The sequence below is a fragment of the Vicugna pacos genome, chromosome 3, assembly GCF_048564905.1.
Source record: "Vicugna pacos chromosome 3, VicPac4, whole genome shotgun sequence".
NCBI classification, from domain to species: Eukaryota; Metazoa; Chordata; class Mammalia; order Artiodactyla; family Camelidae; genus Vicugna; species Vicugna pacos.
In genome coordinates this window covers 98,295,932-98,314,903 of record NC_132989.1, presented here as the reverse complement: position 1 = coordinate 98,314,903, position 18,972 = coordinate 98,295,932, and the positions used below count along the sequence as shown (strand labels likewise).

Below are 18,972 nucleotides of genomic sequence, written 5' to 3'. Positions count from 1 at the left end.
TACTTTAAATGACTAGATTTAATTTTAAAATTCCATGAGGAATAGTTTCTACTATACCATGTTTACTTTGTATATAACTTTCAAGAACACATTAGTGGCCTTCTTTCCCATAGGATTATTACTCTCTCTCGCATATCAATCAAAAAAAGTTCAGTTTTCACCTAAAACTTTTTGAATTTCATTTTAAGACAATGAATTAAGGAAATAATATTTTGAAACATCCCACGCCCCCCAAGAAACAATGACAGACTAGAAGAGAAACGGTCCTGAATATTTTAGATTGAGGTTGAAGTTAAAAATTCTAAAAACTAGCCAATAATACCTCTATTAACACAGACCTTCACAGTGGAGAGGCAGAGATCTGGAAAGTATTTATAGTCTGCCAAAAAGATCAATAGCCTATGCATAGTTAATCTGTACAATACCACTTTTTGAGTGGTCATGTCAAGTTTTCCAAATTGTGGCTTTCAGAAGCAGCAAATAAACTCTGGAGTCTCTTGAATATGCAGGATGCAATGGCCAGTGATCCTAACAAATTACATTACACTCATTATGTACAAAGAACCAAAAAACCAAGGATGCAAGAAATATATGGAAACATGAATCAATCAAGATGTAACTTTAGAATCAACTTCCTCTTTAATTTTTGAAAGCCAGTAGCAGAAACATTCTTCATTTTTAGGCAGCACAACTCTTCTTAAAAAGGATATGTTATGTAGCCCCCCTCTTACCTTTCTTGTTAATAGACTTTTACGTCTCATTCCACAAGCCTCTAGCTGTAACCTTCCTCTCAACGCTAATTCAATTAACATACAGCCACGTAATCCAGATGATATACAGTCATTCCAAAATGATGTGTAACCCTATTAAAACAAAAAAAAAAGCTAGTTTACTTTGAACTCAGAGTCAAGAACAGAAATATCTTTAGCCAGTTATTTTTTGTGCCTTGTACCTTTAATGTCTTTCCATAATTAAAATTAAAATGCTAAAAAAAATACAATTACTATACACTACTAATCTAGGATTTTCAAGGACTTACTGTCTCTTCACCACTTTCCTTCCATACAGATTAACAACAAATAACTTTGGAAGTCACTAAGGTACATGTTTATATTAGGCTCTTTCAAATTGCAGGGATCAGAGCTCACACACTCAGTTAACCTCAGATAGCAGGGGTTTATTACTAGTATACATGGGCAAGTTAAGAAGCTCAGGAAAAATAATGGAGCCCAATGTGGCCTCATGGAGAATTAGATCATCATTCAATGTTGTTTAGGATAAAAACATAAGATTAACTTTGAAAGAATATACCAGAAAACTTACGTATGGGGCCCTGCCTAATTCTGAATAATGAACAGTAAAGTGATCAGATGCCCACCCCTACCCCTCACCTCCCCAAACAAAGAGAAATTTAAGGGCAACATTCAAGGTAGAGAAACAGCCAGACAGAACGAGATTAATAGACATCTAGGGATATGGGACTATTCAAGTCAACCAGGCATCACTGATGAGGTCACTGAAGGGCAGTCACTCTGAGAGCTAAGAACTGGGATCATCCAAATCACGAAGCCATGAACTTTGCCAGCTGGGTTGCCACCTATTAAAGTACCCAATTCTGAGAAGAAAGCAGAAACTGCACCTGATTATGGTTAAGACTCAGAACAGGGTAACATATAATCTTGGTGGGAGGGCTAACAGGCCAATCGATTCTCTGAAGAATGGAGGGCCTAGGATTAGGGAAGACTAGACCCTTGGTTCTGGTACTTTCTTGAGGTCAGTCTTGGTACTTTGCCAGGTCACAGTGGTCACCTTGTATTTCAGAAGATGACTGACCATCAGGGCCCATTGGTCTTCACTACTGACACAGGAACTTAAGTGATGAAGCTACCACTGCTGACAATGAGGGCTTTGGGGGAATGAGAATTTAGATTAAGAGAGCCACAGGGTGAAAAACAAAAATATCAATTTAAAGAGGCAGATTTAAATGTGAGGCCAAGGAAGCAGACACTGACTGGATTTGAGGGAATTCTTTTAAACTCAGTGTTGGGGTCTGATTAAATTAAGATCACTAGAGATCCAGCTAAGTGGTTAATAAGACCCAAAACTTACAGACATTAGGTAAAATCCATGGCTTGTGTATCCAAGACAATTAAAGCCCTAGGAAGCCTGGGAATGGATTCATATGAAATCATATTTACAGATTCAACTGGCCTGGACAGACAGATGGAGTTTCTAGGTAATCCTCTACAAACTATAAACAAGAGAGTACACCTCGTAAAGCAGTGATGGATGTGGACAGGGCTATGCCTTGTCTCTGCAGCCTAGAAATTTCAGATAAGCAGTACACAGTACTTATTAGAAGCTTACACTTGCTAGCAGAGAACAAAATATGTCTCAATCTCAACTTCTCCCAGAGTAACGGTATACCTGGAGATGCTGGCAAAATGAAGTCTTTAATAACAGACTTTAAAGATCTACATTTAGTGAACGGATTTTTGGCAAGAGCATTAAAAGACATGCTTAAACATGAATTCATGTGGGAAAATAGACAAATGGGGATGGACAGTTCTGCAGCAAATCTGGTACTTACTAGCAATATTTCAAAGGTAAATGAAGTCATCAAAGCCATACCAAGCAACAGAATAGTCCAGCATACTGACGACACCTGCTAAAATCCACATTATAAAGCATGATCAGGAATTAACTAAGTTACTGGAGACAGGGGATGGGGAAGAAAGGGTACCAAAAAGGGCAGTATTAAATAAAAAATTTAAATGGTATTACCAGATCAGATGGCACTGCCATCCTTGAGAATTAAGTATATATTAAAGGGAAAGCAGTACATTGGAAAACAGGCAAGTGAATTTGGTCATGATCTAGACCAGCAAAATCTGCAGTGAATCCATGTCACAAAGAAGTGAAACAGACCACCAGCAGAACTACTTAGAATCAGAAACTGGAGTACCAGGTTAGGCCCTGCAAGTGCTAGAGAGACCTTCAGCCTTCTAATCTTCAGTGCTAACCTTAAAACTACATTTCATTTATCCTAAAGCATACAATAAACATACACTTTAGAAGTTCAGTATCCCTATATGAGATGATAGATGTTAACTAAACCTACTGTGGTAATCATTTCACAATACAGGCATACCTCAGAGATACTGCAAGGTTGGTTCTAGACCACCACAATAAAGCCAATACTACAACAAAGTGACCTCACCAATATTCTGGTTTCCCAGTGCACATAAAAGTTATATTTATACTATACCGTAGTCTATTTACCATGTAACAACATTATGTCTAAAAAAACAATGTATATACCTTAAAGTAAATTATTTCTCAATAAACCTGAGGTGAAAAAGTTGTATCTCTGATACTGGGATGCATTTTAAAACAGATGGTACATTAAAGGAAATGTGGTATTACAGCTACTGAGCTAACCTAAATCCATAGAAGAGAGAAGAGACATGTGGCAAAGTCTTCACAGGTGCATAACAGTGTAATGATGAACTAGGGTCCAACTTGTCAGTTACTGGGAGTACTTAACACTTGGTACAAGACTGGATGACTGAACATCCAGATCCAAGCATGACACCAATCCACCTGACTTCTCAGTGGAAAAATTTTACAACAGGTCAGTAACACCCACACTACCCAGAGGATTTTGTCCTCAGACAAACCACTACTCCCTGAAACAATTACAACAATCTGTAGTCTAAACAGGATGGTTATATACTCAGGGCATGAGTGTGGTTTACACCCCAGTAAAAATCTTCTACCATTCAGTCAAGAAAGCAAGCCAGCCACTTTAAAAATGATGGTTAAAACAGGTGAGGAAGACTTGACAACATCAAGCAGTTTACGATTTGGTTCAAAAGCACAACTTAACTACATTTGCAACCATACTATGAGAGAGTAAAGAAGTAACAATGATGATTATTGTAACAAATTATGTCTATGTATTCAGTGATATTACACAGCTCTTGTGCTTGGAAGCCAATGATCATTTCGGATCCCCAAATGGGTTTGAGATTTCAGATTCCAAGAGGAATTTAACGAAACATTAAGTCAGTGGTATCTGACAAAAGTCTGTGTGATTCAAGTATAGAGATTATAACCAAAAGTTTTATCATAGGCTAAAAAATATTATGCATGGCTAAGAAATTCAAATCTGCATACACTTCACCTTTAGTTGCATTAGAAAACCAGTAAGTGTGATTGACAAAAGGGCAGCTGCTCACTAGAAAACAAACAGCAGTCCCATCAGCCCAACTAATCCATCTGTCAGAAAGCAAGTTAGCACTCATCGTTAATCAAACATCACTTACACTCCAAGTGCTCGATTCCAATTAACCTCATCTAACTAAAAGCTAATGAAATCCTGACACCCTCAACCTTACAAAGATAGAAAACACACACATTAAGATACACATTAAAAATCATTTACACATCAGACAAATTCAAACTGGTATAGAACTAAAGGAAATCATATTTAAAGAATTAAAGAAAAGAATGACAATGACTCATTAAGATGATTCATCAAGTACAGAATCTCAATAAATAGATGGAAACTCTTTAGTTAAAAAGCATGACAAATGAAAAGTTCACTAACCTAAGAATGAATAACTGATTGCATTTTTAAATTCATTTCTAGGAATTTAGTTAATTCATTTATTTAGCTTTAGCTGATGTGCGTATTTTGACAAAAGCACATATTTATGATACCTTGTCAGCATCAGGCTTGTACAGTCGGCTTGCTGTCTTGCAACTGTTGGCTAGTTCTAGGCGAGGTCATTAAGACTCCCTTGTTTATACCTGACCTCATCCATGTCCTTCAAAGCCCCAAGCATAGAGTTTTGCCTGTAGTAGGTACTTTGGAAATGTCATGGAATGAATACCATTTGCAGCCTAATACAAGGAGCATAAGCAAAAGAATTTGGAGAACATGTAATCATTTAAGTAAGCAACAGCCAACTTGTCCCCAAAATACATATAAGGTTAGATTAAATGTTCATAGAGGGAGAGGAAAACTATCCGACGAGGAATGATGAGCAAGTCTGGGGATTAGGATACCAGGACCAAGACTGGTTCTGCAAGTACTGTCACCTCTTCCTACTATCCACAGCGCTGGGGTTGACATCTTCTGGAATAAGAACTGGAGTATGGTATTTTTTATAGATAACTGCACTTTATTAACTCCTATCTTCCAAGTAAGGGGAAGGTCTGCCTATCACGAGGAGGCTGATTGTCAAGAATCTGATTAAAAATCATAACTTGTATTAAAAAAAAAGTTCATTATTGGAGCTCAACAGTAGGTCTGAAATGAGAGGGAAAGAATCAATGAACTTGAATTTGAATTTAAAGAACAAAAAGAAAAAAGAATGAAGACAATGAGGAAAGCCTCAAAGACTAAATAAAGTGTTCAAGCAAGCCTCCCAGGAGTGACAGGAGTCTCAGAAAGAGGAGAAAGCAATAAAGCAGAAAAAATAATAGCTGAAAACTCCCCAAATTTGGTGAAAAATATTCATCTAAGATCCAGATGCTCAACAAACTCCAAGCTGGAAAAACAGATCATCACACCTAGATGCATCACAAACTGCTGACAAAAACAAAGAATATAACGAAAGGAGAAAGACAAACAACTTACCATATATAAAGGAACAATACAATTACCAGATAATTTCTCACTAGAAATACTGGAGACCAGAGACACTAGGATAATATATTCAAAGTGCTGAAAGGAAACTATCAAAAGAAAATCTATACCCAGCAAAATTATCCTTCAAAAATGAAGATGAAACAGAGACATTTCCAGAAAAACAAAGGCTGAATTTGTTGCTAGCAGGTTTGCCTTCCATGAAATACTAAAGGAATTCCTGCTGACTGAAAGTAAGTAACATCAGACACTATTTCAAAACCGTATGAAAAGGTAACTACAAAAGTTAATAAATAAGAAAGACCATATATTTTCTTTTTGCTTTTAAAAACTCATTTAAAAGTAAAAGACTCCATAAAACAAGTATACAACAGCATTGTTGGGGTTATAACACATTAACCTGTATTTCTAACAAGAATGCACTAAGGGAGGGGGAGTAAATGAGGCTTTATTGGGGCAAAGCTTCTACATTTTGCTGGAATTAGATTAGTATTACTTTAAAGAAGAGTGTGATAAAGATGCATGTTGTAATCCCTAGAGCAACTACTGAGGGAAAAACTCAAATGGATACAGATTTACAGGGAGGGAGGGAGGTGAAAGGCAATTTAAATGGTGTAATTTTTTTTATTTTCTATTTAACACAAAAGAAGGTGGTAAAAGAGGAACAAAGGGACAAAAAAAAATTTCGACACAGGAACCTTAGAGTACAGTGGCTGGTGTAAATCCAACTCTATCAAAAATTACATTAAATGTGAACAAATCAAATACTCTAACAAAGGTGGTTTCCAGGACTAGGTAAAAGCTCTGATCATACATATGCTGTCTACAAGACACAGTTTAGATCCAAAGACACAAGTAGGTTTAAAAGAATGAAAGAAAGAAAAGCCATGCAAACACTAATCAAAAGAAAGCTGGAATAGATAAATTAATATGAGATAAAGTAGACTTCAGGGTAAGGAAAATTAACCATAATGAAGTTAAGCATCAGGAAGATTAACAATTATATACAAGTATACATACACCTAACAAGAGAATCCCAAAACACATGAAGCAAAAACTAACAAAAAGGAGAAATAAGCAATACAATAATAGTAGTTAAGACTACACTGACAATAACTGATAGAAGTAGACAGAAAACAGTAGACGCTGAACAACCGTATCAACCAAGCTGACTTAATGACATTCATAAAACTCTCTAGTCAGCAACAGCAAAATACACATTCTTTTCAAGCACATTTGAATATTTTCCAAGATACTCCATATGCTATCCCATAAAACAATGAATTTAAAAGGACTGAAATCATAAAAATGTTTTACTCCAAGGGAACTACATTAGAAATCAACAGAACAAAATGTGGGAATCCCCATGTGAGAATCAATCTGTCACTTCTAAGTAATCCCTGGGTCAAATAAATCACAAGAGAAGTTAGGAAGTAGTATTTTGAACTGAACAAAAATGCAAACACAAAATACCAAAATCTATGGGATGCAGCTAAAGCAGTGTTTAGAAATTCATAGCTTTATTAAATACCTATATTACAAAAGAAGAAAGATCTCAAATCAACAGCCTAACCTTCCACCTTAAGAAACTAGAAAAAGAACTAAATCTGAAGCAACCAAAGGGAAGGATAATAATAAAGACTAGCATGGAAACCAATGAAATGCAGAACAGAAAAATAGAAAAGGGGAAAAGTCAATGAAGGCCAGGTTGTTTCTTTAAAAAGATCAAGGTTAAAACAGGAATGGAGGGAAGAAAGGAAAGGGGAGATAAAATACACAAATTACCAAAATAAAAATTAAGTAGGGACATCATTTCCAACCATACAAAATTTGAAGGATTATAAGGGACCACTATAAACAACTTTGTGCCAATAAACTAGACAATTTAGACAAAAGGTTCAAATTGCTGGAAAAACATCAATTACCATAACCAACCCAAGAAGAAATAAAAAATCAGAATAAACCTATTACAAAGAATTTGAAATAGGTAGTAAAACTCTTCACACACAGTGTTATTGAGACATTAAGAATCAGTCTGGACCAGATATTGAGAGACCTGATCCTGGCCATGGCCACAAGGAAAATTTGTTAGACAATTTTAAGCATGTCACTTAATATCCTCTCCGAGTCTCCATTTTCTCCCGTACACAATGAGACAAACTTCAAGCATTCCACAAGTATGAGTCTAATGAATTAACAATTCCCTGAGGGGGTAAGTATGTGGTTTATGGCAAAACAGGATATATGATCTATTTTAATTTCCAAAAAAGAATTTGCAAGTCAATCATCAAGGGTAATTTTACAACTGTTTAACAACATATAAAGAACTATCTGAAGAATAAAGTTAACATCTCAGGATAGATAAAAATTTGTAACAGAGGACATGAAAGCTGGTGTTTGGCATTATTATACATAATGCAGAAATAAACAAGAAATTTTTCAAGTTTTTGCTAGACACTGAGATCCTCTTAAATATCAAACTGATCAAATAAGACATTAAATGAGAAATTAAAACATGAAAAAATGCTCAATATCACTAATTATCAGAGAAATGCAAATCAAAACTACAATGAGGTATCACCTCACACCAGTCAGAATGGCCGTCATTCGAAAATCCAAAAATGACAAATGCTGGAGAGGCTGTGGAGAAAGGGGAACCCTCCTACACTGCTGGTGGGAATGCAGTTTGGTGCAGCCACTATGGAAAACAGTGTGGAGATTCCTCAAAAGACTAGGAATAGACTTACCATATGACCCAGGAATCCCACTCCTGGGCTTGTATCCAGAAGGAAATCTACTTCAGGATGACACCTGCACTCCAATGTTCATAGTAGCACTATTTACAATAGCCAAAACATGGAAACAGCCTAAATGTTCATCAATAGGTGACTGGATAAAGAAGATGTGGTATATTTATACAATGGAATACTACTCAGCCATAAAAACCGACAACATAACGCCATTTGCAGCAACATGGATGCTCCTAGAGAATGTCATTCTAAGTGAAGTAAGCCAGAAAGAGAAAGAAAAATCCATATGAGATCGCTCATATGTGGAATCTAAAGACTCATGGACAGAGAATACAGACTTGTGGTTACCAGGGGGGTAGAGGGTGGGAAGGGATAGACTGGGATTTCAAAATTGTAGAATAGATAAACAAGATTACACTGTATAGCACAGGGAAATATACACAAAATGTTATGATAAATCACAGAGAAAAAAATGTGACAATGAGTGTGTATATGTCCATGAATGACTGAAAAATTGTGCTGAACACTGGAATTTGACACAACATTGTAAAATGATTATAAATCAATAAAAAATGTTTAAAAAAATCAGAAAAAAAAATCTAGAAGAAACAGAGGCTGATAAAAAAAATTAGTGTAATTTAAGAGAAAAACAGATACAGGTATAAAATTTAGTAAGGGATATAAAAATTCATAATGTTAAATTTGAATCAAAAACCATGTAAATTGATTTTTTACCCTTCCCCAAAATGCTAGCTGTCCCTTGAAGAAACCATATTCTCTCTCAGAATACTGAAAAGTCCTAGAAGCAATGACATCCCAATAACACTGCATGCACCCAGTACCCAGACTGTGGTTCATTTCCCACTAATAAAAATTAGGATTCCTTGAAGACTGATCCCGGATCTAGAACAGGATATGTACAAGACAAGCCCAGGACATTTGCCGGAATTGGCCAGAAAGCAAGAAGTTATCAAAGGTTAAGAAGTTATATCAAAAGGACACTGAAGTCAAAAGAAAGGAATTCCCATAGGCCAAAGGTGGGGCAACCATCAAAAAGAATAATTAATACAAGTGATTGAAACACAATGAATATATTAAAAAACTACAAGTGATAATTTTTAAAAACAAAAAAAGCCCACACCTCACTGGAAGTAATTAAGACACTAACTCCTTATTCTAAAACTTAGCACTTTAAAAGAAAATTAAGTCTAGTCAGCACTCCACATCCAATGATTTAAACAAGGCTCAAAAATATTACAGGGGAAAAAAAAATCCCAGAAAGTTCCAAAAAGCAAAACTTGAATTTGCCCCCATTTAACATTGTATTTACACTGCATTAAGTATTGTAAGTAATCTAGAGATGATTTAGAGTATACAGGAGGATGTGTGTAGGTTATATGCAAGTACTACACTATTTATATAAGGGACCTGATCATCCAAGGATTTTGGTATCTGCTGGGATGTAGGGTCCTGGAACCAATGCCCCATGGATTCCAAGGGACGAGTACTTATCCTGCCTTAATGTGCAAAAAATAAAATGAATGTATAAGATTACAAAGGAAACTAAATCAAAAGTTATTAAAATACTAAAAATAAACAAATGTGTGGTATTAATAATACATGCTTCTTTATTAGCACATTAAACAACAAATTCCAGTGGCAAGTCTAATAACAACTGTAATTCCAACATAGTGATGAGCAGACAATGTTAAGTGTCTAAATACATGTAATGTGATATGAAAATATTCCTGGTTTTGATTGGTGACAAACTCACAGATACTGGTTTTTTTTTTAAACACAGGCTTTTTTTGTTTTGTTGTTGTTGTTGTTGTTTTATTTGCAGGGGGGAGGTAACTAGGTCTACTTATTATTTTTTTTAATGGAGGTATGGGGGATTGAACCCAGGCACTCATGAGCTCTACCACTTGAGCTATATCCTCCCCCCTCACAGATACTGTTAATACCGCTTCAGCTTGCCTGTGTTCATAACTGAAGTAGATGGTAACTTCCAGTTATATGTCATTAAAAATAAAGCAATTACTTTTCCCACCCAAGCATTTTACCCTGAATTGCAGAACTGATTTCAGGCTAAAAACCAATCTATTCCTGGGAACATGGATACCAGTCTCAAACCAAGAACCCCTCTGTTACATCCCAATCCAAGTAATAAATTCAATCCACGAACAATTCTCAATTTTGTAAAAAGACTCCAATCCCAAGCCTCCCCCCACCCCTTCTTCACATCAGTCCCCTCCATCCTTCCCCTCATCTCCAGTCAGCACAATAATAATTTACTGGGCACTCATTTTGTGCCAAGTACTATTCTAAATAGTTCATTTAAACCTTCACAGCCTTCTAAGGCAAATATTATTATCACTCCCAATTTCACAACAGGGAAAGTAAGCCCAGAGTATACCACTTCAACTACACTCCTGCTAATTTCCTAAAGGTATTTTCTATTTTTCTTCCACTGCATTCACCTAGCAAAATTCCAATGGATCAATCCAACTGTCCACTTTCTCCTTTTACAGAAAATGACTGAGGCCTGTGCTTCTTAACTGGTGGGAATAAAGCAATCTTGCAATCTCAACTAAGCCATCCTGGCAAATCCTTCTACATTTCCCTAGTCCACAGCAGCTGTTTCAAAATCAAATTCCCTTCAAATCTCAGTTTGGCTCACTTTCAGCAGATGACATATTAGGAAGTAAATACCATCAGATAGGAACAACCTCAACTTCCAGTAATGAACCTCACCAACAAACTCAACTTCATTTAGCCATACTCATTCTTTTGTCTGGTTACTACAGGAAAACTGCCTCAGGCTAATCCTTCTACCCATTCTCCTCTCACCTCAATCAGCACCTTTGCTCACAACTCCTGCCCTCCTAAAATATCTTAAACCTCTCACCTATGTACTAGCACCTCCCTAGTGACATTCGGACATCCTCAAGTTTGCCCATCATGAGAAAGAGACACACTAGGACTAAATGGCCCTATTTTCCTCTCATTTACCACAAACTCCTTAAAAGCACAGTCAAAAAATAAGTCTCCACCATTTCCCAACCCATGTAATCTGACAGAGTTCTCAACAAGAGACAGTTCTCTTGCCTCACAAAAGCTAATGCTGTTGATCCCTCTCCTCCCCTGGCTTCTACACCACCACTCTCCTGGTTTCCTCTGCAGCTCCTGCTCAGGCGTTTAAAGGTTACTCTTCTTCCTACTCCTGAAGCGCACTGCTAAGTGGTCTTTCCTTATCTCATTTATATACTCTTCTTGAGACATCTCAGCCACTCTAGCTTGTTTTAAAATTTTTTTTCAGACAGAACTGAGAGAAAATTAGAGTCCGTATCTCCCCCTTTCCTTTCCGTCCATCACCCCCTCCCTCAAGTGTAACTTCTATTAACATCTGGAACATATCCTCCCAAATCCTTTTTTCTTCCAATGTGCACACAGTCATGGTTTGCCATATATCAAGTACCTACTATAGGTTAAAATTGGGCTAAGCATTTGATGTGCATCATATCTAATCCTTAGAAGACCTTGTGAAGCAGGATTTATTCTTTCATTTTCACAAGATAATGAAACTGAGGCTCAAAGGAATTAAGGGGCCTGCCAGTTACTGAGTGGCAAAGTGAGCTGAAACTGGCCTCCCTAGCTCCAAAGCCCTAGTGCTGTTAGTCTTCCAAGACCTATCTGTGTAATGGCTGATCTACACAAGCTTCTTTCAGCCCCCATGAAAACAGAAAAGCCAATTACTCATTTTTCTTTCCACTCCTGCCATTTTTCACTTCACTGCAGAGAGCACAAAACAAAGTGTGAGCAGAAACTGACTTCCTCTCAAATGACTTTTTAAGGGATTTATGGCGTAAATGTACATACTTTTGACTAGCAAAATTTCAAACAGTGTATTTAACAGCATCTTATTAACAAGACCTAACTATAATCCCATAATCTTAATTCTTCCCTAGGAAACACAAAGGTTTTATTTAGTAAACACAGTAACATTTCAGTTTGCAAAGGTGTTTTCATATATGTAAATTATCACGTCTCAAAATAACCTAGTAAAAATATTATCATTTTACATTTGAAGAATAGGAAGTTTAGATAAATTAAGAAGTATAACCACATCACACTCCAGAATCACCAGTTATACCTCAAGCCAAAGTAACGTGACTCTACAGTGTTTTCACCACTGCGTTTCACTGTCAGTATTTTAAGTGGAGGACATTTTGGATTACATATAATAATGAAAGCATTCAAATTTTCTATCAAATCACTGTAACACAATTTTACTAGATGTTGACCTCTGCATGATTCTCTAGGGAAAAAAAAATCAATCCCATTTGGTAGGTAAAGGCACAAAGTTACATAAAGTAAAAAAGTACACAGAGTAAAAAAAAAAGTAACTGTTTTAATTCTTGAAATAAGAAAAATACAATTTTAATTCAATAAACATCTACTCAGTACCAAGACACTGGTAAGCAGAAGTGATAGAGATGACTAAGATACAAGGCACAGAATAAAAAGGGAAAAAAATTCCTATAATTCAATGTGATAAGTGTCTGGTAATACTGATATGAATAAAATGGCATTCATTCATTCCAAAAACATCCTATGAATTGAAAAGAATCCCTCCCCTCCCCAAATTCTAAGTCTCATGATGGTATTTGGAAGCTAGAAGCCTCTGAGAGCTAATTAGGTTTGGATGAAGTCATGAGGGTGGGGGCCCATGATGAGATTAGTGTCCTTAAAGGAAAAGACACAAGAGATTTTGCCTTCTCTCTGTGTCATGTGAAGACACAGCAAGAGGAACCTCACCAGAACCCGACCATGCAAGCATCCAGCCTCTAGGACTGCAAGAAAAGGAATTTCTGTTTAAACCAATTCTATTGGTATTTTGTTAGGCAGCCCCAGCAAACCAATACACAGGCATAAACACCTACAGCATTCTAGACTTCGTGCTGGGTGTACAAAATGATAAGGAAAACAGATATGAGAGCAAGGAATGGTGCCTCGGGGGTTAGAATAAGGTGAAGAGTTTCAGCTGGGCATCAAGAGATGGGTAAGAACTGGATGCCAGGTAGAGAAAGGGAGATCCTATTTAGAAGAATCTGCTCATACAAACTTGAGGCCTAAAAAGGTAATAATGTGATTTCCAGGCCATAAGAAAGAAAAATAAAGGATGAAGGTCCACAATATGACCGTATTTATAACACACCCCTATTAATTATAGTACATCAAAAAATATGTTCTACCATGCGGTCACTAGAAATAATGGAGCACCTTGTTTCTCGCTGTGCCATCTGAGTTTTTCCCATGAGCACATACCATGAAAATCTGTATTTACTAACATGGGAAGGTGGTCACTTTATATTACTGAGAAAGAGGGTGGGGTATAGGTCAAGCACTAGAGCACATCCTTAGCATTCATGAGGTCCTAGGTTCAATTCCTAGTACCTCCTTCAAATATAAATAAATAAACCCAATTACCTCCCCTCATTAAAAAAAGAGAAAAGGGTTTATAAAACACTGTTGGAATGAAATCTCTTTTTTTTTTAAGTAAAAAAAAAAATAAATACAGGCAAACTGGGACTGGGAGAAATAAACAGGACTGGGAGAACAATGTAATACTAAAATATTACGGCCCAACTTCCACTGCTTGCCTTTGTTCAATCCAGTCTCCACAGAGAATTTTTTTTAAAATAAGGATTGGGTAGACCACTCCCCAAATCCTTCAGTGGTTTCCCAATTGCACTCAGTATAATACACAAAATCCTTAACCTGATTTGTAAGTCCTGTATGTTCTGGCACTCCCTACAGTCATCTCAGGTCTTTCTCCCATCTCCACTACTGTCTGAACCATCTTCTTGTTCCTCAAACCAAATGAAGCTCTTTATCACCTCAGGGCCTTGAAACATACTACTCTGCCTTCACTGGATTTGGCAGCTACTCATTCTTTGGGTCTCAACCTAAATATCATTTCCCTGGAAAGTTCTTCCCTGTGCCCTCCTCCCACACCCATTCTTACACAGCATCCTCTGATTTTCCTTCACAGTTACTATCACAATGTATAATTTACATATATATGTACATATCTATATGTGTTTATATATGCATCTGTCTTCCTTTGTACAATGCCTACTATACAGTATCACTCCGTAAATGTCTGTTGAAGAAATAAAAGTTCAATTATGGGTTTTATTTTTCTCTTTTGTAATCTACATTTTCTAAATCTTTTTCAACAATGAACACAGACTTGTATAAGGAAATAAGACAGTATTACTACCTATTACCACCTACTACCTATTGGTTCTTTAAAGTCAAATCAATCATTCTTTTCTCTTTAAGCTTTAATGGTAATTAAACTCAAATAATTCTTCTACGATGATTATCTTTCTGATCAGCCCTGTTCCCCCTTCATCCAAGACCAGGCACCAAATTTCACAAATTCTAATAACTTCAAGCCTACTACAAACCTTCTTGCCGCCAGCTTTTCAGTCTACCCATCCTTTCTTCACTTAAAAGAACTGTCTTTTTAAAAACCCAGTTTACACTATTACTGCTGTCTTTAAAACCTACAAATGCCTCCAATATTATTTCCAACTTATGTTTAAAGGTCCGAAGGTACTAATGAGCTTTCATTTTCCCTATTCCACATACAATCACCCTCTTAGTTCTCATTATTAAGCAACTCCGATTTTATTCCTTAACTATGTAAAATAACATCATTTTTAAAAGGATAACTTTCCCACTGAGTTATTTTCATACATATCCTGCCATACCCTGTCTAGAATGCTAGTTTCCTATCAAGTCACATGCCACATCTCTTCCGAAATTCTGCTCAAAACTTCTCTCTCTAAAGTGTTCCCTACCATTTCCAACATCCCTCTTCAGCCACACCCCCCAATTGCAGGACTTCCTCACTTGCCCCGGTCCCCACAGCATTCAGCACTTCTACCTACTCTACACTGATGACAGACTCACTTTTCCCTTCCTCATGAAATTTAGACAGTAGCCTACATGAGGAACTCCTTCCTTCAAAGGAATCCTCTATTTTTTACCAGCTATTAAGATGATTTTTTTTAAATTTCCCTTAATTGCACAGGGATAGAAAAAGGCTGCCATGGTTCACAGATTAGGCAAAAGCATCAGCCAAAATGTGATCAAAGAAATCCAGAGGTGGAAGAAAGAAGAGCCACTTCCCCCACCAAACAGTGAAAGAAACCATATAAAAAATACAAACCCTAGGCCTTCAATTCCAATTCTACTGAAGGTAGAGTTTCTAATAACAAAGTTTATAAGGAGAACATGCCCACAAAGCTATGGGGAAAGTAAAGTCATGACGAAGTCTGAAATGGTAGTGTGTGGTTACTGGAGGAGACGCATGGATTCAGGAAGAGGAGACACAACAGCTGAAAGAGCAAGAAACCCAAAGAAGCAGAGAGTACGCTGGGTGAGAAAAGGGGACAGGACTGGACTTAAGAGAAGGCCACCTTCCCTGTAACTGAAAGGAAGGAGCTGCAGAGAACGGCAGATGGGGGAAGACAGGTGACAGACACCTCTGTGTGTTAGTCTCAGAGTAAGGAAGGAGTACAACAAGAGAACGTAATGGAGCGGTGAAAATTTTAAATAGTCACGGGGAGAATAATGAGGACCTGAATTAAGGCAGTGGCCCTGAAAATGGAGAAGAGAAGACAAATTCAAAGAATTAATTCAGAGAATACAGACCGAGCAACCTACTGGATATGGATGGGGAGAGAAGACTGTAGAGTCTGACCTAAGCAACTGTGTAATTGCGTGGCTGCAGGAGTGCAGGGACAATCTTAGAGCAAAGACGCAACTCCCAAATCTCCATTTCCAGTCCAAACATCTCTCCTGAACACCAACCCCAAATTTGCAACTGCTTACTGAAGCATCAAGGTTAGGTATAAATAAATTGGTTACCTCTCCTTTTGAATTTCCTAAAGGCATTTACAACCAAAGACAAATCAGTAGACAGACAAAAAAAAGAGAAGAGAGTGAACAGACTTCAAGGGACGGTCTGAATGAGAACTCTGAGCTCTTTCCAAGGGCTCTGTTTAGGCAGACGTGTAATTTTTTTCTAATATCTGATTTCACTTTAAAAAATTTATAGCTTGAACAAAGTTAGAGGATTCACACTTCCTGATTCCAAAACTTATTAACAAAGCTACAGTAATCAAAACAACATGGTGCTGCCATAAAGACAGACATAGAGACCAATGGAATAGAGCACCCAGAAATAAACTCTCACATGTATGATTATATGATTTTTAACAAGGGTGTCAAGACCATTCAAATGAGAAAGGGCAGTTTTTTCAGCAAATGGTGCTGAGAAAACTGGATATCTACATGTAAGAGGATGAAGCTGGACTCTTGCCTTATACCCTACACTAAAACTAACTCATAATGGATCAAAGGCCTCAAATTAAGAGTTAAAACTATAAAACTCATAGAAGAAAACAGAAAAGCTTCACGACATTGAATTCAGAAATGAATTATTGGATATGACACCGAAAGCATTAACAAAAGAAAAAGAGACTTCATCATTAAAGGACATTATCAACAGAGTGAAAAGACAACCCACAGAATAGGAGAAAATACCTGCAAATCACATATAGGCATATGTCAGAGATACTGCAGGCTCAGCTCCAGACACTGCAATAAAGCAAGTATCTCAATAAAGTGAGGACACAAAATTTTGTGTACATAGAAGGTTGTTTACACTATCACCATCTGACAACACAGAGTTAACACAAACCTTCAACTTGTTTAAAAAAAAAAAGCAGTATCTGTGAAGCACAATAAAGTGAAGTGCAATAAAAACAAGACAACGTTTGCCTGTATCTGACAAAAGACTAATATCCTGAATACATAAAGAACTTCTAAAACTCAACAGAAAAAACCAACCAGTTTAAAAAATGGGCAAAGGTCTTAAACAGACATTTCTCCAAAGGAGATATATAAATGGCCAATAAGCACATGAAAAGATGTTCAACATCACTAATTATGAGAGACATGCAAATCAAAACCACAATGAGATACCACATCACACCTGTTAGAATAGTTATCATCAAAAAACAAAACAAAAAAAAACAAGTAGCAAGTAATGGCCAGGATGTGGAGGAATCACAATCCTTGCACATTGCTGCAGGGAATGTAAAATGGTGCAACCACTGTGGGAAGTCATGTGGTAGTTTCTCAAAAAAAACTAAACATAGAATTACCATGTGATCCAGCAATCCCAATTCCATGTATATACCCAAAAGAACTGAAACAGAGACTCAGTTATTTGTACAACAATGTTCAAAGCAAACTTATTCACAATAACTAAAAAGCAGAAACAACCAAAATGTCCATCAACAGATGAATGGACAAACAAAATGTGGTATATACATATAACAGAATATTAATCAGCCTTAAATTCCACTTGTATGCGGTACCTAGAATAGTCAAATTCAGAGATAAAAAGCAGAATGGAATGGTAATTACCAGAGGCTGGAGAACGGGAAAATGAGGAGTCAGCATTTAACGGGTAAGAGTTTCAGTTTACAATGGAGTAGTGTATGTCACGTAGTAATGTCTGTGACGTTTACAACAATGTGAATGTCCTTAACACCAGAGGTGTACGCTTTAAAATGGCTGAAATGGTAAATGTTCTATTTTATCACAACAAAAAAATTAAAAATTAAAAGCCTATAGCTTCCCTTCTATTCTTTTAGATCTATCAGTCACAACTGAGACTATGGAAAAAAACCATTTTAATAATGGGACTCCAGTGACACTGCCCAAAGCATAAAAGATCTTCAAATACTTGAGGAACTAAGTGAGAGTTATATGGATGGATGAATGGATGAACAGACAAAATAGTTTAAGTTCAAAACTTCAAAACAACTTTAAGTATATCAAGTATTTTTGAAAATCACTTCAAATGTATGTTAAAACAATTTTTAAATTTCAATTTAAAATTTCATGGATGTCACTTTAAATGACTATTTGTGACAATCAAATGGAAGTTAATCCCAAAACCAATTTCCAGTTAGCTTCAAACTACTCTGTGAATAGAATTTCCTGGTAGACTGTTCCAAGCCCTGGCTCCCCCTCGTCTCCTGAAATGAAATGCCCCTCCTGTAAATTGCGCAATGCCAGCCCAACTCCCTTCTGCTCCTGACACGCTCCGGGACAGCCTCGGCCTAATTCTGTACTTCCTCTGAACCAGAAACATGCTGTCTTCTACTACCCAGGTGGCACTCAGGATAGTACTACTTTACACTGTTACTTTAATTCTCAAGTGCCTTATCTTCCCACTACTAGACCATAAACTTGTGAATACTAGACCTTTTCTTGTTACTTTATTTTATTCCAGGTCACATTTAACAAAAAGCCTTGAACAAAGTAAAATTTCATATTTGGTGCAATTTTGGCAACTGTTATTCCCACATCTTTCCCCACTCAATCTTCTCAGGGAAGGGGCTTTGGTAGCCAAAGGACCAACAGTGAGGGAGAAATGAAGTTAAATAGGGAGGAAATGGGGTGAAAAATTCAATA

The 18,972-nt window shown here is 36.8% G+C and overlaps 1 protein-coding gene across 4 annotated transcripts in view; it reads right to left on the bottom strand.

Moving 5' to 3' along the window:
* The window catches only part of GOLPH3 (golgi phosphoprotein 3), a 44,203-nt gene that overhangs the window by 16,076 nt on the left and 9,155 nt on the right, over positions 1 to 18,972 (bottom strand). For 3 of the 4 annotated variants that reach the window (XR_012071548.1, XR_012071549.1, XM_072958812.1), the window contains exon 2: positions 732 to 863. The exons of the other annotated variant lie outside the window; for it this stretch is intronic. Coding sequence is in view for 1 of the 3 variants with exons in the window: in XM_072958812.1 (XP_072814913.1) it covers positions 732 to 863 (132 nt within the window). In the remaining 2 variants the exon portion in view is untranslated. The remainder of the gene's footprint in view (positions 1 to 731; positions 864 to 18,972) is intronic. 4 annotated transcript variants of the gene reach the window in all.